Raw genomic sequence first — 22406 nt, 5'->3', positions numbered from 1 at the left:
GTTTTTTTTTCACAGACCCATAGACTTGAATTGTCGAGAGATATTCGTTTATTGGAGGCAAATTGTGCATGCTATGATCTCTTTTCTTGGACCACTAGGTCCAAGGAAAAAATTAGACATATGCAAGGCCTCATTTAATAACAACTGGCCCAAGTGTGATCCAATGATTTAACTGATAGCACCTGGACCAATAATACGGTCGCCTGCACGAGCTCTAATACTTCTGTATAGAGATGATTTTCAATTTTTTCTGCCCCTCTCCGAGGGGAAAGAGTTTGAGCCTTTTTGTGCAAGTTTTTTAAGAAGCTAAAATTCATACCTGGTTTAAACCTTATTTGCACAGCTAACTACTTCTAGATTACAGTCATTTTTTTTAAACTGTCAACAGTGGCCTAAAAGTCACAAAAAGTCTCAATTTCTGGTGCAAAATCAGCATATGATAAATTTTGTGACATTTCCATACTGGAAAACTGGTCCAAAAACAGTGATAAATTTCCATCATAATCTTATTAAATAGTACAGTTTGGTGCAAATAGTTCTAGGATCAGTTTTACGATCAAATGTGCTTAAACATAAACCTGAACTCTCAACGGAAATGTATTGTGGAAGCTCCCTATCTGACATGGGGTAGCAAATTTCAGGAACAACCTGTTGAGACTATCAGACTTTCAACATGTAACAAAAGACTTAGGGTACTGTCACACAGTGAAATTTCCATCGCTGCGACGGCACGATTCGTGACGTCGCAGCGTCGTATGAATATTGCTCCAGCGTCGTAGACTGCGGTCACACTTTGCAATCACGGCGCTGGAGCGATGCCGAAGTCCCCGGGTAACCAGGGTAAACATCGGGTTACTAAGCGCAGGGCCACGCTTAGTAACCCGATGTTTACCCTGGTTACCAGCGTTAACGTAAAAAAAACAAACAGTACATACTTACATTCCGGTGTCTGTCCCCGGCGTCTCAGCTTCTCTGCACTGTGTAAGCGCCATAGCCGGAAAGCAGAGCGGTGACGTCACCGCTGTGCTCGCTTTCCGGCCGGCAGGCGCTCACAGTGCAGAGAAGCTGAGACGCCGGGGACAGACACCGGAATGTAAGTATGTACTGTTTGTTTTTTTTTAGTTTACGCTTGTAACCAGGGTAAACATCGGGTTACTAAGCGCGGCCCTGCACTTAGTTACCCGATGTTTACCCTGGTTACAAGCGAACACATCGCTGGATCGCTGTCACACACAACGATCCAGCGATGTCAGCGGGTGATCAAGCGACGAAAGAAAGTTCCAAACGATCTGCTACGACGTACGATTCTCAGCGTGATGTCTGATCGCAGTAGCGTGTCAGACACAGCGATATCGTAACGATATCGCTAGAACGTCACGAATCGTGCCGTCGTAGCGATGGAAATTTCACTGTGTGACGGTACCCTTAGGCTAGCGCTACATGGTGACATGAGTCGCGTGACACCTTGCTACATTGGATGTAATGATTTCCCGTGGTTTGGACCTGAGACATAACGCGACACAGTCACAAATGTTTCCGAATGTGTTTGGCTTTTTAGAGAATCGCTGTCTCGCTACACATGTTGTTCCGTAACCTTAAAGTTTACAAGTAGCGGTGCTCTGGTCAGGTGTCGTATGAATACATTTGTAGGCTACATTCAAAAATTAAAATGTACCTATTTTCTTTTGTTTCTCAGAATAGTGAGGATTTCTTTATGCCAACTGGGAAGATCTCAATAATTGTGGAATGGCTTGGTTTGGGTATCCTTCCATTTAACCAAACGACAGATCCAAATGCAGCAGGTAATGTAATTTTGCTGTATACTACCGCATAGATAAAGCATACATCCGCTTTCACAAGAAAACGTTTATCCTGCCTCATGATATGTCAATTTCTTGGAGGAGTGATCCTTCCCTTAAAGGGGTTGTCCGGGCTTAGCCTACTAGTCTGCAGTCACTCTACGTGACTGCAGACTTGTGAATTCTCACATTCACTGTGAAGATCCTTCAGTGCTGGAAGTGACAAGTGCCTGATAGCAAGTATGTGATTTGCATACACGTGGTCATGTACCGAGTAGATGGGAGCGGCCTCGCTCAATGCAAGTGTATGAATGAGGCCAAGCACGGTCTGTTGGGAATGTTGCTGGAAGTATGCAGATCGTATACTTGTGGTCACATGACCGTACGCTCCTAGCGTTGGCACTGGATGATGTAAGGATTCACAAGTCTGCCAACTTATAACCTAAGGCCGGATAAACCCATTTTAACTAAAGTGGTCATAATTTGAGGCTATCCATTTGAGAGAGCATCTGTGGGATTTCCTGATCCACTGTTTGTACTTAAATTCCCAGTGCAGGCTTAAAAGGGTTTTCCACTTTCAAGAAAGTGGACCCCGAACACTGGAAAATGGCTAAAGCAACAGAGTGGACTCTCACCCACCACGCGTCCAGCGCCGACTCCCCGCAGCTGTTCAGTACTGTTATGTTTTGGCTGCAGCGGTGAAGTCGTAAAGTCAGCTCGCATCACCGCAGTAGCAAATCGCTGACATTATCGGCTTGTGTTGTCTACCCCCTCATAACCGCTGAGCTCAGTAATTTGCTGCAGTGGTGATGTGAGCCTTCAACATTATTTCACCCCTGCAGCCAAAACACTGAGAACTGAGCAGCTACGGGGAGCCTGTGCTGGATCTGGAGTTTGTCAGTTTTTGCTCTGTTAGGTTAGGAATTTTACAGCATTTGGGGTACACATTTGTGAAACTCTAAAACCCCTTAGACCTCTTTTAAAGTAATTGTCCCATCACATATAGTGATTGCAGCAACACCAAGGAGAACGCATGGAAGCAGAAAATAATTAAACAGTATTTTTTATTATGGAAAGTGAATCTATCACCAGATTTCACACGCAGATTGCATATATTATTAAATAGATCCTTTAGACCTTATGAAGCTAGTGTAGTTACTTTGAAATTCCATGTCAGAATGGCTCTATACGCCTGATTTTAACTACTTCCCAAGATACACTGCCAGCTAGGTTACACAAATCAGCTCCGATTGCTGCTGTGAACCCCTTAAATGCCGCTGTCAATCTCTGACATCTTCATTTGAAGCACGTGAGCACTGTAAAAACAGAACCTAAAAATCAATGTCAAATTAAAGGTTATTTTTTCTAGTTCAATGAATGGTGAGATTCAAAACTACAACTTGTCCCGCAAAAAAAACAAGCCATCAAACAACTATGTAGACGGAAAAATAAAAAATAAATATGGCTCTTGGAAGGGGAGGTGAGAGAGAAGGAGAACAGTGCAAAGTTAGCCACCGTAAGAGCAAAGATTAGGTATAGAAGATGGGAGCAGAGAGGCTTATTCCTGACTGTTAAGTTTGACACAGAAGAAGAGTCTGAGGTCTGATTGTGAAGAAAATTACTACATCAGAAACAGGCATACTTAAGTGTCTGTGTGTGACGAACTGTTATGTGGTAACTTTGAGTAGACTGAAAGTGAGCAAGCGGCCAAAAAAAGCAATTGGGGGCTGCCAAGAGAGGTGACAATGTGAAGGGTCCTTGAACAGAATTGTGGTGGGTGCTGCTACAAAACAATATGAAGGTGATAGAGAAATTGTGATGGAAGTGCTGCTGAAATGTTTGCCAGCTGATTGTCTCAAGTGTAACTTTCCTTCTCTGTTCAAAACTGTTAACTCTAAAAGAGACATTGAAATTAACAATCTCATTGCCTTCAAGAGAGTCATAGTTAGTTGAACTATCGCTGATGTCTATCTGGATTGTTTTAGTCATTCCTGAGTAGGGAAACCACTTTGTCCATTGAAGGCCAGTGTATCTACAGTGTTTAAAGGCACCACCACACACAATGCCTGGTAACTCTTACATGAGGCACCAAGTGCAGTGAAATAAGATGACTAAAGGAATGTGTATGAAAATATTTTGGTGGTGTACCCAATGGACCCTCAGAGTCATGTGCTTAGGTGGGCCCCCAGAAACCCAGTTTGATAGAGACTATCTTTATAATTCAAAATAAAACCTAAAATGTCTACAATTATTTTAGAACAACCAGAGCCTTATGAAATAGAAGAGGAACCAGAAGAGGACCTGATTGATATTGAAGAAGAGGCTGACTTAATTGAGAGAGAACGTATGCTTGATGATGATCACAATGAAGATGGAAGGCCCAAAAGAAAGGACAAGAAGGCTGAGGAAAATAAATTGGCACAATATGTACAAGCAATGTCATTAGACAGCAAAGAACAAGAAAGCACACAGGATCCTGAGGAGCGTTGGGAAGTAAGTGCTATCAAAATCTACAGTATATAGAGAGCTATAAAAACAAATTGTTTTTAATTCAAATACTTTTTGTCAAGATGTCACGAGAACAGAAAAAAAAGAGAAAGCACAGAGTAAAGACTGAGCTGCGAAAATTAGAAGCAATGACAGAAGCAGAAGCTGACCAGATAAGAGAATTATGGAATCTGGACCTAAATACACGCTGGAGACTGTACAGGTAATACATACTTTTAGGATAACACACATTGGATTATCATGAGTTATCTTATGTCTTAGTCACCCAAATATACTTACAATACAAAAGAGGAAGGAAACACTAACACTGGTACAGTTCTAAGTATATGGCTTGAGGAAGACTAGAATTAGAATATTCTTTTGATAGCACATGCACAAAGACAATGGGGCAACCTTATCAATGCAATTACACAAGTTTTCTGCCATAATTGCAAGCACTATATAAAAGCCTTGTATCACTACTCTTATAATGATGATTTTCATGGAGGCTTTCCTTGCTAGTACAGAATGCAAATATTTCCTACAGATTATGACCTTTTTTACATACAGAAAAATGCAGGTGGCCTATTTCATGTACATCCTTGTGCAGGTTGGTATCTATCACACAATCTTTTTGGTATGCTTAGCTTTTAGAAATGCACAAGAAATTTCATACAGGCATACACTGTAAATCTATAGGGGCAAGCTGCTCTGCTATAGTCTCAGCTCTCATCCTGTGATATGTGTATTAGAGAGGTGGATACACACTTTGGGGCCGATTCATTACTTCCGTATGAGAATTTTGGAGTACAAGACCCTAATAACTTTCAATATTTGTGCAACTCAGAAGCAATGGTGGGACAGGGCATGATTATGCTTTCCCATCAAATTCATGAAAAGTTACACAATTTAACTGTCGTGCATCTCTTAGCGCATTGTTCACCAGTGGCTCTGTTCATTTATACTGGCATGCTCAACACTAGTCTTAATGAATTGGCTCCTTTGTCTCTAAGGGGAAATGTATAGGTGATGAGAAGCAATAGGTATCATCACAGCCTTGGGAGTATATTGATGTACTTTTTTGAGTAGTGGATACATGGCTGACTGATGACTGGCCTGATTAAAGTCAAAGTCAATGGGACCCTTTTCAATCCAGTACAAATGGAACCATCATGGATTCTATTAGAAACAGAAGACTTCTCAACATTGTGTACATAGGCTTGGGGTAGAATTTGTCCGCACCTTACTTGCTATAAAGCCCAATAAGGTAGAAAGGTTATTCGATCTTTAAGAAAAGTGCTCAAATTGTTTACATGCTGTAAGATGAATTAACTGTCTGCATCTAAAATGTCTAAATCAACCAGTCTCACATGACTATGTTCTTGGTGTTAGTTTCCTGCTTGTGTGATGTCTCCCTCACCTCTCCTTGTAGTACAGAAGACATATGCCACTTATCTCCATTGATCGCTGACTCTTAATACTCTCACTGTTCCTGTAGGGATTGTGTTTCACATGCTGGGCAGCAGTTTGTTCAGTAAATTGTAGACCAGCAGTTGTATGTCAGTAGCAAAGCTACTTATCTTAATGTGATAATGGCAACACTACCCCCTGTTACATAGACCTTGTAATAAAGGGGGATACAGGCAGCTGTAAATAGGTGTATTGTTCATGAGAATTAAGGGAAATCATGGGCACTAGTCCTTTCCAGGGTAACCTCACCTAAAACAACCCCTAGCAACAACTACAGAAAGGTGCTGTACACATGTGGGCAACATAATGAGAACAATAATTCTGACTTACTGATGTGGATGCGACTATTGAATGTGCAATATTTTTTTTTTCAAAAATCTAGATATTGGATACAACTCTATCAAATAGATATTCGGCAGAAAATTTTGAATCATGAGCAAAATTATCAAGAGTCGGCAGATCGCTTGTCAGAATTAAGGCAAAGACAAGACTTGCATATTCTCATGGAAGCAACAGTAATTGGCATGACAACTACAGGTCAGTGGTTTGGATGATTTGGTAAATTCAGGGATGTTTGTTACTTGTCCCAGTAAACAGGTGTCATCCTCTGAATAGGTGCTGCAAAATATAGGCGCATCCTCCAGGAAGTGGAGCCACGTATTGTAATAGTGGAAGAGGCGGCAGAAGTTCTAGAAGCTCACACCATAACCACGCTCAGCGCTGCCTGCCAACATCTCATTCTCATTGGGGACCATCAACAGGTAAGTACAAGCACATGTAACCCAATGAGGTTGATGGTTGTTATAAGAGTATGTTAGATGGGGGTTATCAGTAGCACACTAGCTCAGCATGCAAAAGACAAGCCCTCATAGTGGTATAGTCGTGCAAAGTGGTGGATGGTAACTAGTTCCTGGAAACCACCTTGTTTGCCATTCTGAAAAAACAATATTAAATTAAAGGATTTATCATTGATTCTTCTTGGCCAGGGGATATGATAAAATCATTTATACTCACCCGTCAAATCTTCCGCTATCTCAGTGCTGTCGCTTGTCCAATTTTATTGTCCTACATTGATGATGATCCAACTACCTGCAAGTGACTGCTGCCGCCAGTCACTAGTCTTGGTGATTATGTGCCAGCTATGCTAGCATCACAACAGAAGCAAGCGACTGACTGCAGCGGTCACATACGGGTAGTTAAAACGTCATCATTGAGGAAGAGATGACTAAGTACGGTACAATACAACCACCAAAACAGCGTCTCTGGAGCAGCGGGGGATTGACCAGGTGAATATAAGTTATTGTTATTATGTCCACTGCTGTCGGACCATAGGTGGTCTCTGCAGGGGCTGGAAATGAGGAAGTCCCTTTCTTCATTTACCTAACTGCTAAAGCCTTGATTGGTTACAAATATCAACTGTGCTGACCTGAAAATTGAATTTTTACCAAACCGAAAAAACACACACACAGACGGCCTCTGCCAAGGAGTATGCATAGCGCATACTTGGCTGCCATTCCTGGGGCAGACTACAGCGAATTTTAGCAGGACATAGTACGCGCTCTAGGTGGATTCACAAGTCTGCAGTCACACAGAATGACTAGTCTTCTCATTTTAGACCGGACAACACCTTTAAAAATAAAAATTTTTGTGCTATCACTATGGGAGCTTATAGCCTACACATTTTTTTATTATAATGGCAGCTGTTTCTATTTCCAGCTACAGAGAGAATTATATGTTATATATTACTATGGCCCCCATTCATTAAGGCATTCGTACAGAAGCGCATGACACTTTTTGAATTCAGCGTATCTTGGAGGCCAGTTGTGCTTTAGTGATAATTTCCTGCTGATAAAACACTGATTGTATTGAAACCACAAAAAGCACAGTCCAGTAAGTGACAGATCCCTGTAATCAGGCTCTCAGCCCCTACATCTTGGTGCAATCAGATTACATAGTAAAAACCTCTTGACAGATTACCTTTAAGATTTTTGGTTTAGAATTAAAAATTACATTACCAAAATATGTAATGCGGAACCTGACCCTAAACCTTACACCTGTGCAGAACATGCAAGAATACTCATAGTATTCAAGGTACACATGTTTAAACACATTATTCTCACATTTTGTTACAGCTAAGGCCAAGTGCCAATGTGTACGACCTGGCCAAAAACTTTAACCTGGAAGTGTCCCTGTTTGAGCGTCTTATTCAATCTGATCTACCATTTGTTCGTCTCAACTACCAGGTAAGGATAGCACAAAGAGGATGAAACTTTATTGTTTCTGTAGAGTAGTGGTCCCCAACTCCGGTCCTCAAGAGCCACCAACAGGTCATGTTTTCAGGATTTCTTTAGTATTTCACAGGTGATGTGTCGTGATCCAGTTCGGGGTTTGTTTTCTGATATGCTCTCTCTGGACTGGTCATGCGGGGGTTAATCCCCTTGGCCTCGTTTTGGAGCTGGCTGGGCTTTTTCAGTGCTCTGCAGTCTGCTGGCCAGCATCAGTGATAGTTCATGCTTCCAGGCTAGAGCAGCTGACCCGTATACCCTGGTGATCCGTCTGACTCTGACTTCCCGTATTTGTGTGAGACCCATTCCCTGTCCCTGAGATAGTGTTTGTCTAGTTTCCTTACAGTGTATGACTCGGCCTGATCTCTGAACCCCGTCTCTTGCTTTCTGTCTCTAATACCTCGTTCCCCGATCGGCTTTGACATCTGGCCTGTACCCCTACTTCGACTTACGTCTCACGTTTTGGATACCGCACTCCCGTTTGGCTCTGACTTCCGGCTTGTCTCTCACTTCGTGCATGCTGTTACTTTTGCTCCTGACAGTTTCGGACTCTGCTCATCTGACCACTCTTCTGTTACCTGTGACACCTGTGTGGCTGCTCAGTGTTGCTACGCTGTTAGTGTGCAGCCTCTTTTCCCTCACCAGCACCAGGGGGGTTGAGGTTGCGCTAAACTGTACTGCAGCCGCATCACATGATGGAATTCTTGCCTGTGCAGGTGCTGTAATTATCACCAGGGCAATACTAAGGATCACCTGCACAGGCAGGAATTCCATCACCTGTGAAATACCATACCTCCCAACTTTAGGGGAAGGGAAAGAGGGACAAAGTCAGTGGCGCGCGTAGCGCGCCGCGGCAAATTTTAGGCCACACCCATTTCACAACTAGCCACGCCCCAACCACACCCATTTAGCACTTCTGATCACAATGTTTCGTTAACAATAATTATGAACAAAAAAATATGGCCACACACGACGCTCCATACTGTACAATGGCCATTGGCCACATTATGCTCCATACTGTATAATGGCCCCACATGATGCTGCGTACAGTATACTTGCCCCACGTGATGGTCCATACAGTATAATGGCGCCACATGATGCTTTGTACAGTATAATGGCCCCACACGATGCTGGGTATAGTATAATGGCCACACAATGCTGGGTACAGTATAATGGCCCCACACAATGCTGGGTGCAGTATAATGGCCACACATGGTTACCCCACCCCCATCATTGCCTTCTCCATCAGTACACACAAACACCTTTCACCGCGCTCCCTCGCAGCAGCCGGCAGCTTCCACTCCCACGGCGCTGAATGGTGTCATCCAGCTGCGCCGCTGACTGCTGTATCCAGCATTACAGCTCAGTCCCCATAGAATGTAATACAGCACAGCCCCATAGAATATAATGCTGCACAGCCCCCATAGAATGTAACGCAGGCAGGTGGCAGCCCCCATAGAATGTAACGCAGGCAGGTGGCAGCCCCCATAGAATGTAACGCAGGCAGGTGGCAGCCCCCATAGAATGTAACGCAGGCAGGTGGCAGCCCCCATAGAATGTAACGCAGGCAGGTGGCAGCCCCCATAGAATGTAAGGGGTGCTGCACCAGGTTGGTGGAGAATCCGATGGATGGGTACCAGGGGGAGAGTGGGAGCGGGGTGCGCGCACCATGGGGAGACAAAGTTTAGTTTGTCAGTCCTCCTATGCTGTCAGAGTCTCTGCTGTAACCGCAGCAGGGCAGCGCTGCATGGAGAGGGGGAGAGACACATACATTCACTTACAGTCTGGAGATCCGCTCGCTGCTCCCGCGGTCACACAGACACGGAGTGTCTCACAACTCTGCCCCCGTGCCAGAAACCAGTCCGGGTGCTGCCGCTCTGTCCTCAGAGTCCGCCCACGTCTATAGTTGAGGAGGAAGCCGGAGGCGGGCGGTGAGGCAACTCAAGGGGGCGTGGCTACAACGCAGTCCCAGGGAACGGAACGAACAGCGGGTACTAATCGGGCTCTCTCTACGTCCCGGAAGTGGGCGGGGCTTCACCGGCGGCCGCAAATTCGGGATTTTAAATGCCCGAAGCGGGACAGCGGGACACCGGTGCCAAAGCGGGACTGTCACGCTGAAATCGGGACGGTTGGGAGGTATGAAATACTAAGGAAATCCTGAAAAGATGACCTGTTGGTGGCTCTTGAGGACTGGAGTTGAGGACCGCTGCTGTTGAGTAATAAGCATTATTAACGATCATTTTTGCAAATGTGACTGTCATGCAAGTATTTGTAAGGAGGACATTACTTCGATTATTCAATAACACTATATGTCATTCCTCAGCATCGCATGCGACCTGAAATAGCAAGGCTATTGACTCCTCATATCTACACTCAGCTGGAAAATCACCCATCTGTACTCAACTATGAAAATATCAAGGTGAGGGAGACATGACCTTGTGAATTGTATTATGAATGACATCGCTGATTTCAACTATTAATATGGGATTGCATTTTTACTTAAAAAGCTCATTCATTATATAAGAAGTTCTGAAAATGTCTAATATACTTTGTTTTTAGTTCCGCACCATTTTCAGGATCTGTACTTGCTGCTAGTGAGAAGAAACATAATTGCTTTTATCCACAGGCTGAAACTATATCCTGATTATGCCTTCTTAGCTTTAGGGTTCACTCAGACTTCAGGTTATTCATATCCTTGTTTTTCATGGATATACAGTGGGGGAAATAAGTATTTGATCCCTTGCTGATTTTGTTAGTTTGCCCACTGACAAAGACATGAACAGTCTATAATTTTAAGGGCAGTTTAATTTTAACATTGAGAGATTAAATATCAAAAAATAAAATCCACAAAAATCACATTGTATAAATGTATTTGCATTTTGCAGTGAGAAATAAGTATTTGATCCCCTACCAACCATTAAGAGTTCTGGCTCCTACGAATACTTATTTCCCCCACTGTAACTTGTACCTCTTGCAGTCTATGGGGCTGTTCATATGTCTGTTCATTTTTGTGGACTTAGTGGTCTTCACAAAAACATGGAGAAAAGACCAATTTTGAGTCGTGGATCAAACTAACCAATGGAAGTGTATGGGTTTCATGAAAAAAATAAGGTAGTAAAAAGATGCTATCCCTTTGCTGTCCATTTTCATGGATTGATAGAAGATTAAGAAACCTCCATCAGTTGCTTTTTTGTATAGGATGACAAATAGCAATGAAAATCTGATAAAAAAATTGGTCCTTGTTTTGCAAAAAAGAAAAACTACTGTCATCTGAATGAGCCCTTATATGAGGTGTATCAAGGTAAGGTTGTGGGCTAACGCTGCACCTACATGTTAATGGGAATCTGGATTTGTAATCAGACAGCAGCATGATGTAAGGGCAGAAACCCTGATTCCAGTGATGTATGATGTTGGATAGAATCTCTGTTTTGCCTGCTGTAGATGTAGCAGTGGTCAGTATGCTCAGCTGTGTATAACCCTACCCACACCACTGATTGGCAGCTTCCTGTGTGCACTGTGCATTGTCAGCAAGCTGCTAATCAGTGGGGGGCGGGGTTATACAGATTAGCCTGACTGGCCTGCACATGAGACCTAGTCTAGCAGTGATACATCTTCTGCTGATAAAACACTGATTGTGCTGAAATTATAGCACCCGGGCTAATAAGTGATACATCGGTGGAATCCGGGTCCCTGGCACTACACTATGCTTCTTTCAAGTTAGATATAAAAAAACCTGCTGACAAAGTCCCTTTACACAACGCTTAGAAGTCATATTGCAAAACTGCAGCCAGTAGCGTAAATATGGTGTCAAGAGAAGCTGCGCTTGTTGAGTGGGAATCTATTAAAATTAGATAACAGAATATTAATTTGTAATTAGCATCTGATTTACTAGGATAAAAAAAAATTGACACTAACAAGCAATATATGGGTTGTCTAAGATGAGCAAAACTGGTGTTTTCTCTAGAGGAAGCACCACTTTTATTACTATTATTACAGGTCAGCTTAACTAGGACTTTCCACTTGTTTTTTTTAGGTTTACAGGAGGTAAGGTGGCTTATAGCAAAAAGGAACTAGGCATACTTACCAACAGAATCTACCCCCATAGTCTGCTCTGATGGCTCCCGCTGAAACGGAAATGATGATGCCGTCCCAACCACCAGTGACCTGGCTTCTGAGCCAGGCTATTGAGGCCGCTGATTGACTGTAGGGTCGGGACATTATAACTTCCAGTCCAGCTGGGACTCCCGGAACGGCAGTGCTAGAGTGGGGGCAGATTCTCGTGGCAAGAAAGAGGCACTTATATTTGTAAACTGAAAACTAGCAGTAAAACCATCTAATTCAGAAACATTTCCACTTTTTTCTATGGATTATGCCTGGTATTACAGCTCAGTTTAATTTCAAAGATGTTTTACTCTTGTTCATAGACTGTGTATACTTTTGCAGCTAGGCCCTGAAATACAATACCAGACACAGCCTGTGGGCAAGACTGAAGTTCTTTCTAACAAAAAAAATCTTGTTTTTTTTCTCATCACAGACAACCACTCCTACATATGTTAGAAAATATATATTTACAATAATGGAACTTTTTTGTTTTTCACACTTCAGGGCGTTTCAACGAACCTTTTCTTTGTGCAACATGAATTCCTGGAACAAGAGATCCAAGATGGGAGAAGTCACCAGAACAAACACGAGGCTGAGTTCATAGTGGAACTGTGCAAGTACTTTTTGCATCAAGAATATAAACCATCTCAGATTACCATCCTCACCACGTACACAGGGCAGCTTTTCTGTCTTCGCAAACTCATGCCTGCCAAGACCTTCACCGGAGTGAAAGTGCATGTCGTTGACAAGTACCAGGGAGAAGAAAATGATATAATACTTCTCTCATTGGTCCGTAGCAACAAGCAAAAAAAGGTTGGATTCCTTCAGATCTCCAACAGGATCTGTGTCGCGTTGTCAAGAGCCAAAAAAGGACTGTTTTGCATTGGGAATATGAACATGCTGGGCACTGTGTCTCTTTGGAGTCACATCCTTTGTACTTTACGTCAAGGGGCACAAGTTGGTGATCAGCTGATGCTTAGCTGTCAAAATCACCCTAATAACCGTACGCTTGTGAGTAAAGCTAGTGATTTTAAGAAGGTACCAGAAGGAGGATGCACCCAGAAATGTGATTTTAGACTGAACTGTGGACATGTGTGTACACGGGTGTGCCACCCATATGATCTTGAGCACAAAGAATACCAGTGCAACAAAGACTGCCAGAAGGTGTTGTGCGGAGATGGACACCGTTGCAAAAGAAAATGTTTTGAGACCTGTGGAAAATGCATGGAGGAAGTTGAGAAGCTTATGCCACAATGTGGTCACCTACAAATAGTGCCATGTAGCATTTCTGTGAATGATTTCCGTTGCACTGTACCATGTAGCCAGGTCCTCCAGTGTGGTCATCCATGCAAAAAGCTTTGTGGAGAAGAATGTGAAGAACGCTGTCAAGAGACAACTAGAGTCCAGCTAAAGTGTGGGCATAGTCAGGAAGTTCTGTGCTGGCAAAAACGAGACCTAGAGTTTGGCATGCCAATAAAATGCAAACAACCCTGCCGAATTACGTTAAGTTGCTATCACACATGCCGTGGTACATGCGATAGCTGCTTTCAAGGCAGATTTCATGATAGCTGTCGACATCCATGCAAAGCTATTTTAATATGTTCCCATGAATGCAAAGAGCCTTGCACAAATGAATGCCCTCCATGCAAAATGGCATGCAAAAACCGCTGCATTCATAGTCAATGTAAAAAGAAATGTGGGGAACCCTGCGCTCCATGTATGGAGCCCTGTTACTGGAGATGTGAACACTATGCCTGCAGCAAGCTTTGCTCTGAGCCATGCGACCGTCCACCATGCAATGTTCCATGTCCAAAACAGCTGAAATGTGGACACCCTTGCATTGGTTTATGTGGTGAGCCTTGTCCTAAAAAGTGTAGAGAATGCCATAAAGATGAAGTCAATGAGATCTTTTTTGGGTTTGAAGATGATGACGATGCCCGGTTTGTACAGTTGGAGGACTGTGGGCACATTTTCGAAACTGAGGGTATGGATACGTACATGAACGGAGACCATCATTCTGAAGAGCAAACTGCAATCAAACTAAAAGTGTGCCCAAAATGTCAGACTCCCATAAGGAAAAATCTAAGATATGGTACAATCATCAACAAAACTCTGGATGAGATTGAGAAGGTGAAGAAAATGATAAAAGGAGCAGTGGATCTTCAAAATGAAACCAAAAACCGACTCTTAAAGACTTTACAGGAGATAGTGGAAATCAGAAGAAATTTTCCAGATGAATATTCAGTGTTAAAGGATGAAATAGAGAATGTAGAAACACCACTCCGAACATTGCTCAGTTTAGAAAACAAGATATTATTCTATAACAAAATAGCAAAGTTATTCACTAATATCAGCAAAGTAGATGATGGGGAGAGGAAGGCCCTGAAAAATCGCTTGCTAGAAATTAAGAAATGGTTGGAAAAAACACGTACAACTTTCACAGAGCAAGAGCTTTCTGATCTCCAGTGTGAGGTGCTACGTTTCACCTATCTCCTAGATTTGCTCATAAGATGTAAGACTGCCAAAGCAAAAATCACCCCAACAATCAAGATAGAAATAGAAGCCTTAAGAAATGTCTTAGAAAGAAGTAAAACGTTTACAGAGGAAGATGAAAACTTTGTGAAAGCAAAACTAAAAGAGCTGAAAGAAAGCCTTCCACGTTCGGGACTAGACATTTCAGAGAGTGAACGAAAAATGATCGTGCAGGCCATGGGCCTTCAGAGAGGTCACTGGTTTAAGTGTCCCAATAACCATGTATATTGTATTACGGAATGTGGGGGGGCAATGCAGAGCTCTACATGTCCTGAGTGCCATGAAGTCATTGGAGGAGCAAATCATCGTCTTGTGTCAACCAACACATTGGCACCAGAAATGGATGGTGCTCAATATGCAGCTTGGTCAGAAACTGCTAATAACTTGCAAAATTTTGAAGACTTAATTTGATAATTAACTTGTTAGAAATGGAGCCTCATCCTTTCTCCGTGCACTCTGTGTGTGTATGTTGGCACAAAGCAACCTTATTGTAAAACATGGCCAGCTCAGTGGTTAAAACTTTTACCCTGGGGTCCTGGATTCAAATCCCACCAATGACATCTGCAAGAAGTTTGTATGTTCTCCCCGTGTTTGCGTGGGTTTCCTCCAGATACTCTGGTTTCTTCCCAAAGACATTGTGATGGGCAATGTAAATTGTTAGCCCCAATAGAGACTTCCTCTAGACTTTTGTATATAAGTGAGTAAAATAAAATGTGAAATAAGTGTATTATTAGTGAAAGCTGTCTCCATCATAGCCCTGTTATATCACAGGGTCTGAGGGCACAGCACCTACCCACATTCAGCTGCTCTGTGATAATTAGTGCTCAGGTAAAATAACTGATTAATTTACAGTTAATGGCCATGATTTTTCAAATCTTAGACAAAGCATGTCCACCTTTAAAAATAAATATGCTAAAATATTAATGTAAGGATATTTTAAATATGCATAGATCTTGTTTAAAAATGTGAAAAAATAAAATTATTTTTTTCATGAAATCTGCATTTCGGTATTTTCTCTCATCATGTCTGTAGTATAGTTGGCATTGTTGCTTAAGGGCTCATTCAGACTTCAGTTTTTCACATTATTTCTATTGTTTTTTACGGATAGATTCTATACCTAGTACAGTTATTAAAGTCTAAGGGGCTATTCACACAGTTTTGCCAACTGATCTGTTCTCCAATACATGGAGATATGTCTGACATTGACCCAAATCACGGATCAAACTCAGCAATTCAAGTCTATGTGTCTGTGAAAACTCAGACAGCACTTGGATGCCATCCGTGTGCCATCTGTATAATGATAAATTTTCATGCTTTGGTAGGAAAACTTGGAGAAAACGTCTCACACGCAATTAAAAACCTGATTAAACTCTGATAAAAACTGACAAAATGACCAAATACTGATAAAAATCTGATCCAAAACACTGATTGGAAACTGGTCATTTTTTTTTTCACATTGATGTCTGAATTAGCGCCAAAAATTTCTTACCTTGATAGTTTGCAGTTTTCAATTTCAAATCCTTAGAAAGATCACATAATGACAGCCAGATCACCCAATTATTATTATTATTATTATAGCGCCATTTATTTCATGATGCTTTACATTTGAAAAGGGGTATACATAATAAAAATGAGGACAGTAATCGTAAACAATAGAAGTCACTGACTGGTACTGGAGGAGAGAAGGAGAGAGGACCCTACCTGCGAGGGCTCACAGTCTACAAATTCTGTTTCTCCTCCTCTCTGGCCCTATAAAACCAGAGCTGTCAAAGAAGAGGGGAGGGTAGAGATAGAGGGGAAAAACAGGTGGGAAGATATACTGAAAGGGGATATCCAGAACTTTATGAAAAGCAAAAAATGTACCGTATTTAAGTCCCAACAGACAGGTAATTGCAATTTACCTGCCTGTTATGTCCGGCGCCCTTCTTCCCCGCCACAGACTGCTCATGCTGGGGATTTAGCTACGTCTGCAGAGCAGAGGCTTCTTTTCCGGCCCGCACTGTCGACGGGGTGGGACTTCTCACGTCATTCCGATTGATAGCCGGCTCCCCGCTGCCTAACTGGGGGATGCAGCTATTGGTCAAAATAATATCGGAAGTCCCAGCCCGCCGCGTCAGCAGAGGGAGCTGAATCACCGGCAGGAGAGGTCTGTGACCGCTCTGTCTGGGGAAGAATGGCACCGTGCACAACAGTCAGGTAAGGGGCAAGTGCCTTCCTGTTAGTGCTTAGACACATTTTTGTTTTTCCATAAAGTCCCAGATATCCCCTGTAAAGAGACTCTGTCAGCATGGAATGACTGTTCACACGAAGTCCTACTGCTCGGTGAACCCTGGCAAGGCCAATCCTTTATATACACCTGCACTCCTTCTTGTTTTTCCGCTATCTCCCCCCCCCCCTTCTAAGATTGACTGCTCTGGCTTCATAGAGTCAGAGAAGGGTGGCGATAGATGGAAACCAAGCAGGTGGGAAGGTGTATATAAATGATTGGCCGCACCATGGTGCAATGAGTCTCTGTACTTGATTTGAACAGTCATTCTGTGCTGAAAGAGTCATTTAAAATCTCACCTTGGAACCCCCCACTAGACACCCACTTTTGGGTGTGGTTTTGCTAAACCCCTGCTCTCTTGTAAGCAGCAGAGGCGTAGCTAGAGTTTTGGTTTTGGGGGGAGGGAGTGAAGCTTCTGAGTGGGCCCTTAACCAGGTAACCTTCATAAGGCTGGTTTCACACTAGCGTTCGGCAGGGCTACGGAGGGCTGCGGACTTCCTCTGTGAAGCCCTGCCCACTGCCGCGCTTCTTCATTCAGCTCCGCCAACGTCTGCATGCATCCTGTGTACCCTATCTATAACATTGGGTACACAGGTCATGTGGATGTATGCGGATGCCTCAGCATGCGTAGTTTTGAAGCTGCACCGACCGCAACAAAATTCTAACATGTTGCGTTTGATGCAGGTCAGCACAGCATCAAGAAGACGCATGCGGAGGCATCCGCATGGCCTGTGTACCCAATGCTAAAGATAGGGTGCGCAGGATGCATGCCGACGTAGGCGGAGCTGAATGAAGAGGCGCGGCAATGAGCGGGGCTTCACGGAGTAAGTCCGCAGCCCTTCTGAACGCTAGTGTGAAACTAGCCTTACAACTGGGTGACGTACCCTAATAGTGGAGGGGAACCTCAGCAGATGACCGCGCTGTTGCTGAAAATAATCTCTATACAAAGAGCACATTGATATTACCGCCATATGGTCAGTGGTAAATATCAGCCCTGCAAAACATATAAGAGATCACAGCACAGTTGGACCGGCGTCACACCTAACGTATCAAAATACTGTCCGTTTTATACGGCCGAGATACGCAGAAAATTTCCTGAACAGTGATCTGTATTCAATGAGAGGATGTGATATATATATATATATATATATATATATATATATATATATATATATACAGTCATATGAAAAAGTTTGGGCACCCCTATTAATCTTAAGCTTAATGTTTTATAAAAATTGTTTTTTTTGCAACAGCTATTTCAGTTTCATATATCTAATAACTGTTGGACACAGTAATGTTTCTGCCTTGAAATGAGGTTTATTGTACTAACAGAAAATGTGCAATCTGCATTCAAACAAAATTTGACAGGTGCATAAGTATGGGCACCCTTATCATTTTCTTGTTTTAAATACTCCTACCTACTTTTTACTGACTTACTAAAGCACTTTTTTTGGTTTTGTAACCTCATTGAGTTTTGAACTTCATAGCCAGGTGTATGCAATCATGAGAAAAGCTACTTAAAGTGGCCACTTGCAAGTTGTTCTCCTGTTTGAATCTCCTCTGAAGAGTGGCATCATGGGCTCCTCAAAACAACTGTCAAATGATCTGAAAACAAAGATTATTCAACATAGTTGTTCAGGGGAAGGATACAAAAAGCTGTCTCAGAGATTTAACCTGTCAATTTCCACTGTGAGGAACATAGTAAGGAAATGGAAGAATACAGGTACAGTTCTTGTTAAGGCCAGAAGTGGCAGGCCAAGAAAAACATCAGAAAGGCAGAGAAGAAGAATGGTGAGATCAGTCAAGGACAATCCTCAGACCATCTCCAGAGAGCTGCAGCATCAACTTGCTGCAGATGGTGTCACTGTGCATCGGTCAACTATACAACGCACTGTGTTTTTTTGCCGCCATGCATAACCTCTTTTTGTATTACCAAACAACTCAATCTTGGTTTCATCAGTTCACAGGACCTTCTTCCAAAAAGAAATTGGCTTCTCCAAATGTGCTTTTGCATACCTCAGCCGACTCTGTTTGTGGCGTGCCTGCAGAAACGGCTTCTTTCGCATCACTCTCCCATACAGCTTCTCCTTGTGCAAAGTGCGTTGTATAGTTGACCGATGCACAGTGACACCATCTGCAGCAAGTTGATGCTGCAGCTCTCTGGAGGTGGTCTGAGGATTGTCCTTGACTGATCTCACCATTCTTCTTCTCTGCCTTTCTGATGTTTTTCTTGGCCTGCCACTTCTGGCCTTAACAAGAACTGTACCTGTGTTCTTCCATTTCCTTACAATGTTCCTCACAGTGGAAATTGACAGGTTAAATCTCTGAGACAGCTTTTTGTATCCTTCCCCTGAACAACTATGGTGAATAATCTTTGTTTTCAGATCATTTGACAGTTGTTTTGAGGAGCCCATGATGCCACTCTTCAGAGGAGATTCAAACAGGAGAACAACTTGCAAGTGGCCACTTTAAGTAGCTTTTCTCATGATTGTATACACCTAGCTATGAAGTTCAAAGCTCAATGAGGTTACAAAACCAAAAAAAGTGCTTTAGTAAGTCAGTAAAAAGTAGGTAGGAATATGTAAAACAAGAAAATGATAAGGGTGCCCATACTTATGCACCTGTCAAATTTTGTTTGAATGCAGATTGCACATTTTCTGTTAGTACAATAAACCTCATTTCAAGGCAGAAACATTACTGTGTCCAACAGTTATTAGATATATGAAACTGAAATAGCTGTTGCAAAAAAAACAATTTTTATAAAACATTAAGCTTAAGATTAATAGGGGTGCCCAAACTTTTTCATATGACTGTATATGTATATGTATATGTATATATATATATATATATATATATATATATATATATATATATATATTTATTTATGTTTCATACAGAGCTAGATAGCATAAAAGCCGGTAATTCAATTGCTGGCTTTTGCTATCTCCTTCCCAAACCCAACAGGATATGAGACATCGTTTATATACAGTAAACCATTTCATATCAGTTATATTTTTACATATTCCTCACTAATAATGTTAGTAGTGTGTGTGTACAAAATTTGGGAGCTCTAGGTGTTAAAATAAAGGGTTAAAAAAACTGGCGTGGGCTCACGCGCAATTTTCTCCGCCAGAGTGGTAAAGCCAGTGACTGAGGGCAGATATTAATTGCCTAGAGAGGGACCATGGTTATTGCCCCCCCCTGGCTAAAAACATCTGCCCCCAGCCACCCCAGAAAAGGTGTAAGATGCGCCTATACTGGCACTTGGCCACTATCTTCCCACTCCCCTGTAGCGGTGGGATATGGGTTAAAAAGGGATTAATATCACCTTGCTATTGTAAGGTGACATTAAACCAGGTTAATAATGGAAAGATGTCAATAAGACACCTATCCATTTTTAATCCAATAGTAATAAAGGGTTAATTAAACACACACACATTATGAATAAAGTATTTTAATGAAATAAATAAACACATGGGGTTTTAATATCTTTATTGTACTCTCAATCCAACTGACGATCCTCGATCTTCTGAAAAAAAAAGGAAAAATAAAAAAACAACAATATCCCATACCTGTCCGCCATACAGTCATGTCCCACGATGTAAATCCATCTGAAGGGGTTAAATAATTTTACAACCAGGAGCCTGCTAATGCAGCTGCCCCTGGCTGTAAAAACTGGGGAATGAATGGAATGCAGCTTCGTTGACTTGCGGTGCTGCGCCCCCTGATGGCATAAACTCATATGAACCCTAGCGTGGGAATTTTTCTGAATATTTTTTCACGCTAGAGTTCATATGAGTTTATGCCACCAGGGGGCGCATCGGGTTTGATAAGGAGATAGCAAAAGTCGGAAATTGAATTACCAGCTTTTATGCTATCTAGCTCTGTATTAAATATAAATATATATATATGTGTGTGTCAATACTGTACCTATTCTATGTGTACTGTAGACATTTATTCTATCTATTCTATTCTAACCTGTCAGTGTGATTTTACTGTACACCGCACTGAATTACCGGCTTTTCTATAGGACACCGGTGCGTATTTCTCGCAAGTCACACTGCTGGTCCGTGTGTAATCCATATTTTTCTCGCCCCCATAGACTTTCATTGGCGGATTTTTTGCCCAATACGCTGACAAACGCAGCATGCTGCGATTTTCTCAGCCCGTAAAATACGGCCGAGAAATATACGGCTGATGGAAGCTGCCCCATAGAGAAACATTGGTCCGTGTGCAATGTGTTGTTTTTGCGCCTCTCCCTCGTTCATATTCCTCTCTAGTGTGACGCCGGCCTTACAGGTCATGACTTACAGCTAACGTTCTTTCTGATGGAGTTGATCACTTTTCCGGACTTTTTCATCTGGCCGAGACTGACACAACTTCTTGCACCCAGGACTCGTCGGCAGAGATTACAACAAAGACACATTTCACTTCTCATATTTTGAGCACGTCACCATCTATTTCCAACCTGCACAAACTCCTCATCCTACTGGTAAGCCTGGTAAAAGTTCCCACTCTCGAGTTCATATGAGGACATCCAGCAGAGGGCGCCTCACCGCAACTCAAGGTAACTACAGGTCATTCCCCTGCACTCCATTCATTCCCGGGGGTTTTACAACCACGAGCACTGCTTTAGCACAGCTCCTGGCTGTAAAATGATTTAACCCCTTCAGATGGATTTACTTCGTGGGACGTGACTGATCATCGGAAGGTATGAGATATTGTTGATTTTTTATTTTTACTTTTTTACAGAACGAGGGTCTTCAGCTGGATTAAGAGAATAATAAAATATTACAACAACCTGTGTCTTTATTTATTCGGACTCCCATGACAGCCCCACGAGAGAGGGGATCCGCCCCTTTAGGAACAGGAAACCCACAGACACAAAAGGGCGGCACCTCTCCCACGCATCAGTTGGTTTCCTGTTCCTAATGGGACGGGATCCTGCAGATTTTACAAAAGGAACCCAGGCCGGCCGACTCAGGTAGCGAGGGGGTCTCCTACCTCGGCCGGTGCGGTGTTCCTGGAAGATGTTGCGATGGTCCTGGCAGGGCTGCATGTCGGCGGCATTCCAGCAGGGAGCGGTCACCAGTGGTGTCCCGTCTCCAAGGCAGCGCTAGGTGAGTATGTCCCCTGGGTCTCCTCCTTCTGGGGTGGCTGGGGTCTCTGTTTGCGGCGGCGCTTGGGGGCGCAACCCGGGGGGTGCTGCGGCTCTGTCCGGCGTCCTCGCTGCTCTGAGCGCTAATGGAAAGCGCTGGGAGCCCGGGTGACGTCGGGGGGAGGAGCCGGCAGTCACTTCCGGGTTTCTGGGGTCCTGCGCATGCGCAGTGCATCCAAGATGGCGGCGCCCACCGGTATAGCGTCGCCGGCGTTCTGAGCCCCAGAGTTTACCACCTGCACCAGGGGGAGGCCTGTAAAAACCATTAGGGGAGCGCTGGGCACAGCTGCTGACCGGAGGAGGGGCTA

At 43.1% G+C, this 22406-nt stretch overlaps 1 protein-coding gene across 2 annotated transcripts in view; it reads left to right on the top strand.

The window, feature by feature from the left end:
- The window catches only part of ZNFX1 (zinc finger NFX1-type containing 1), a 75375-nt gene extending 59705 nt beyond the window's left edge, over positions 1-15670 (top strand). For both annotated transcript variants that reach the window (XM_077251650.1, XM_077251649.1), the window contains 8 exons: positions 1697-1802; positions 4057-4292; positions 4370-4509; positions 6139-6293; positions 6372-6517; positions 7889-7999; positions 10365-10460; positions 12647-15670. In XM_077251650.1, the coding sequence (XP_077107765.1) occupies positions 1697-1802; positions 4057-4292; positions 4370-4509; positions 6139-6293; positions 6372-6517; positions 7889-7999; positions 10365-10460; positions 12647-15085 (3429 nt within the window). In that variant the 3' untranslated portion in view covers positions 15086-15670. The remainder of the gene's footprint in view (positions 1-1696; positions 1803-4056; positions 4293-4369; positions 4510-6138; positions 6294-6371; positions 6518-7888; positions 8000-10364; positions 10461-12646) is intronic.
- The last annotated feature ends 6736 nt before the right edge of the window (positions 15671-22406 follow it).

Source organism: Ranitomeya variabilis, chromosome 4 (genome assembly GCF_051348905.1).
Source record: "Ranitomeya variabilis isolate aRanVar5 chromosome 4, aRanVar5.hap1, whole genome shotgun sequence".
In the NCBI taxonomy this organism is placed as follows: Eukaryota; Metazoa; Chordata; class Amphibia; order Anura; family Dendrobatidae; genus Ranitomeya; species Ranitomeya variabilis.
The sequence above is the reverse complement of the archived record's forward strand: the minus strand, read 5'-3'. Positions and strand labels throughout refer to the sequence as shown.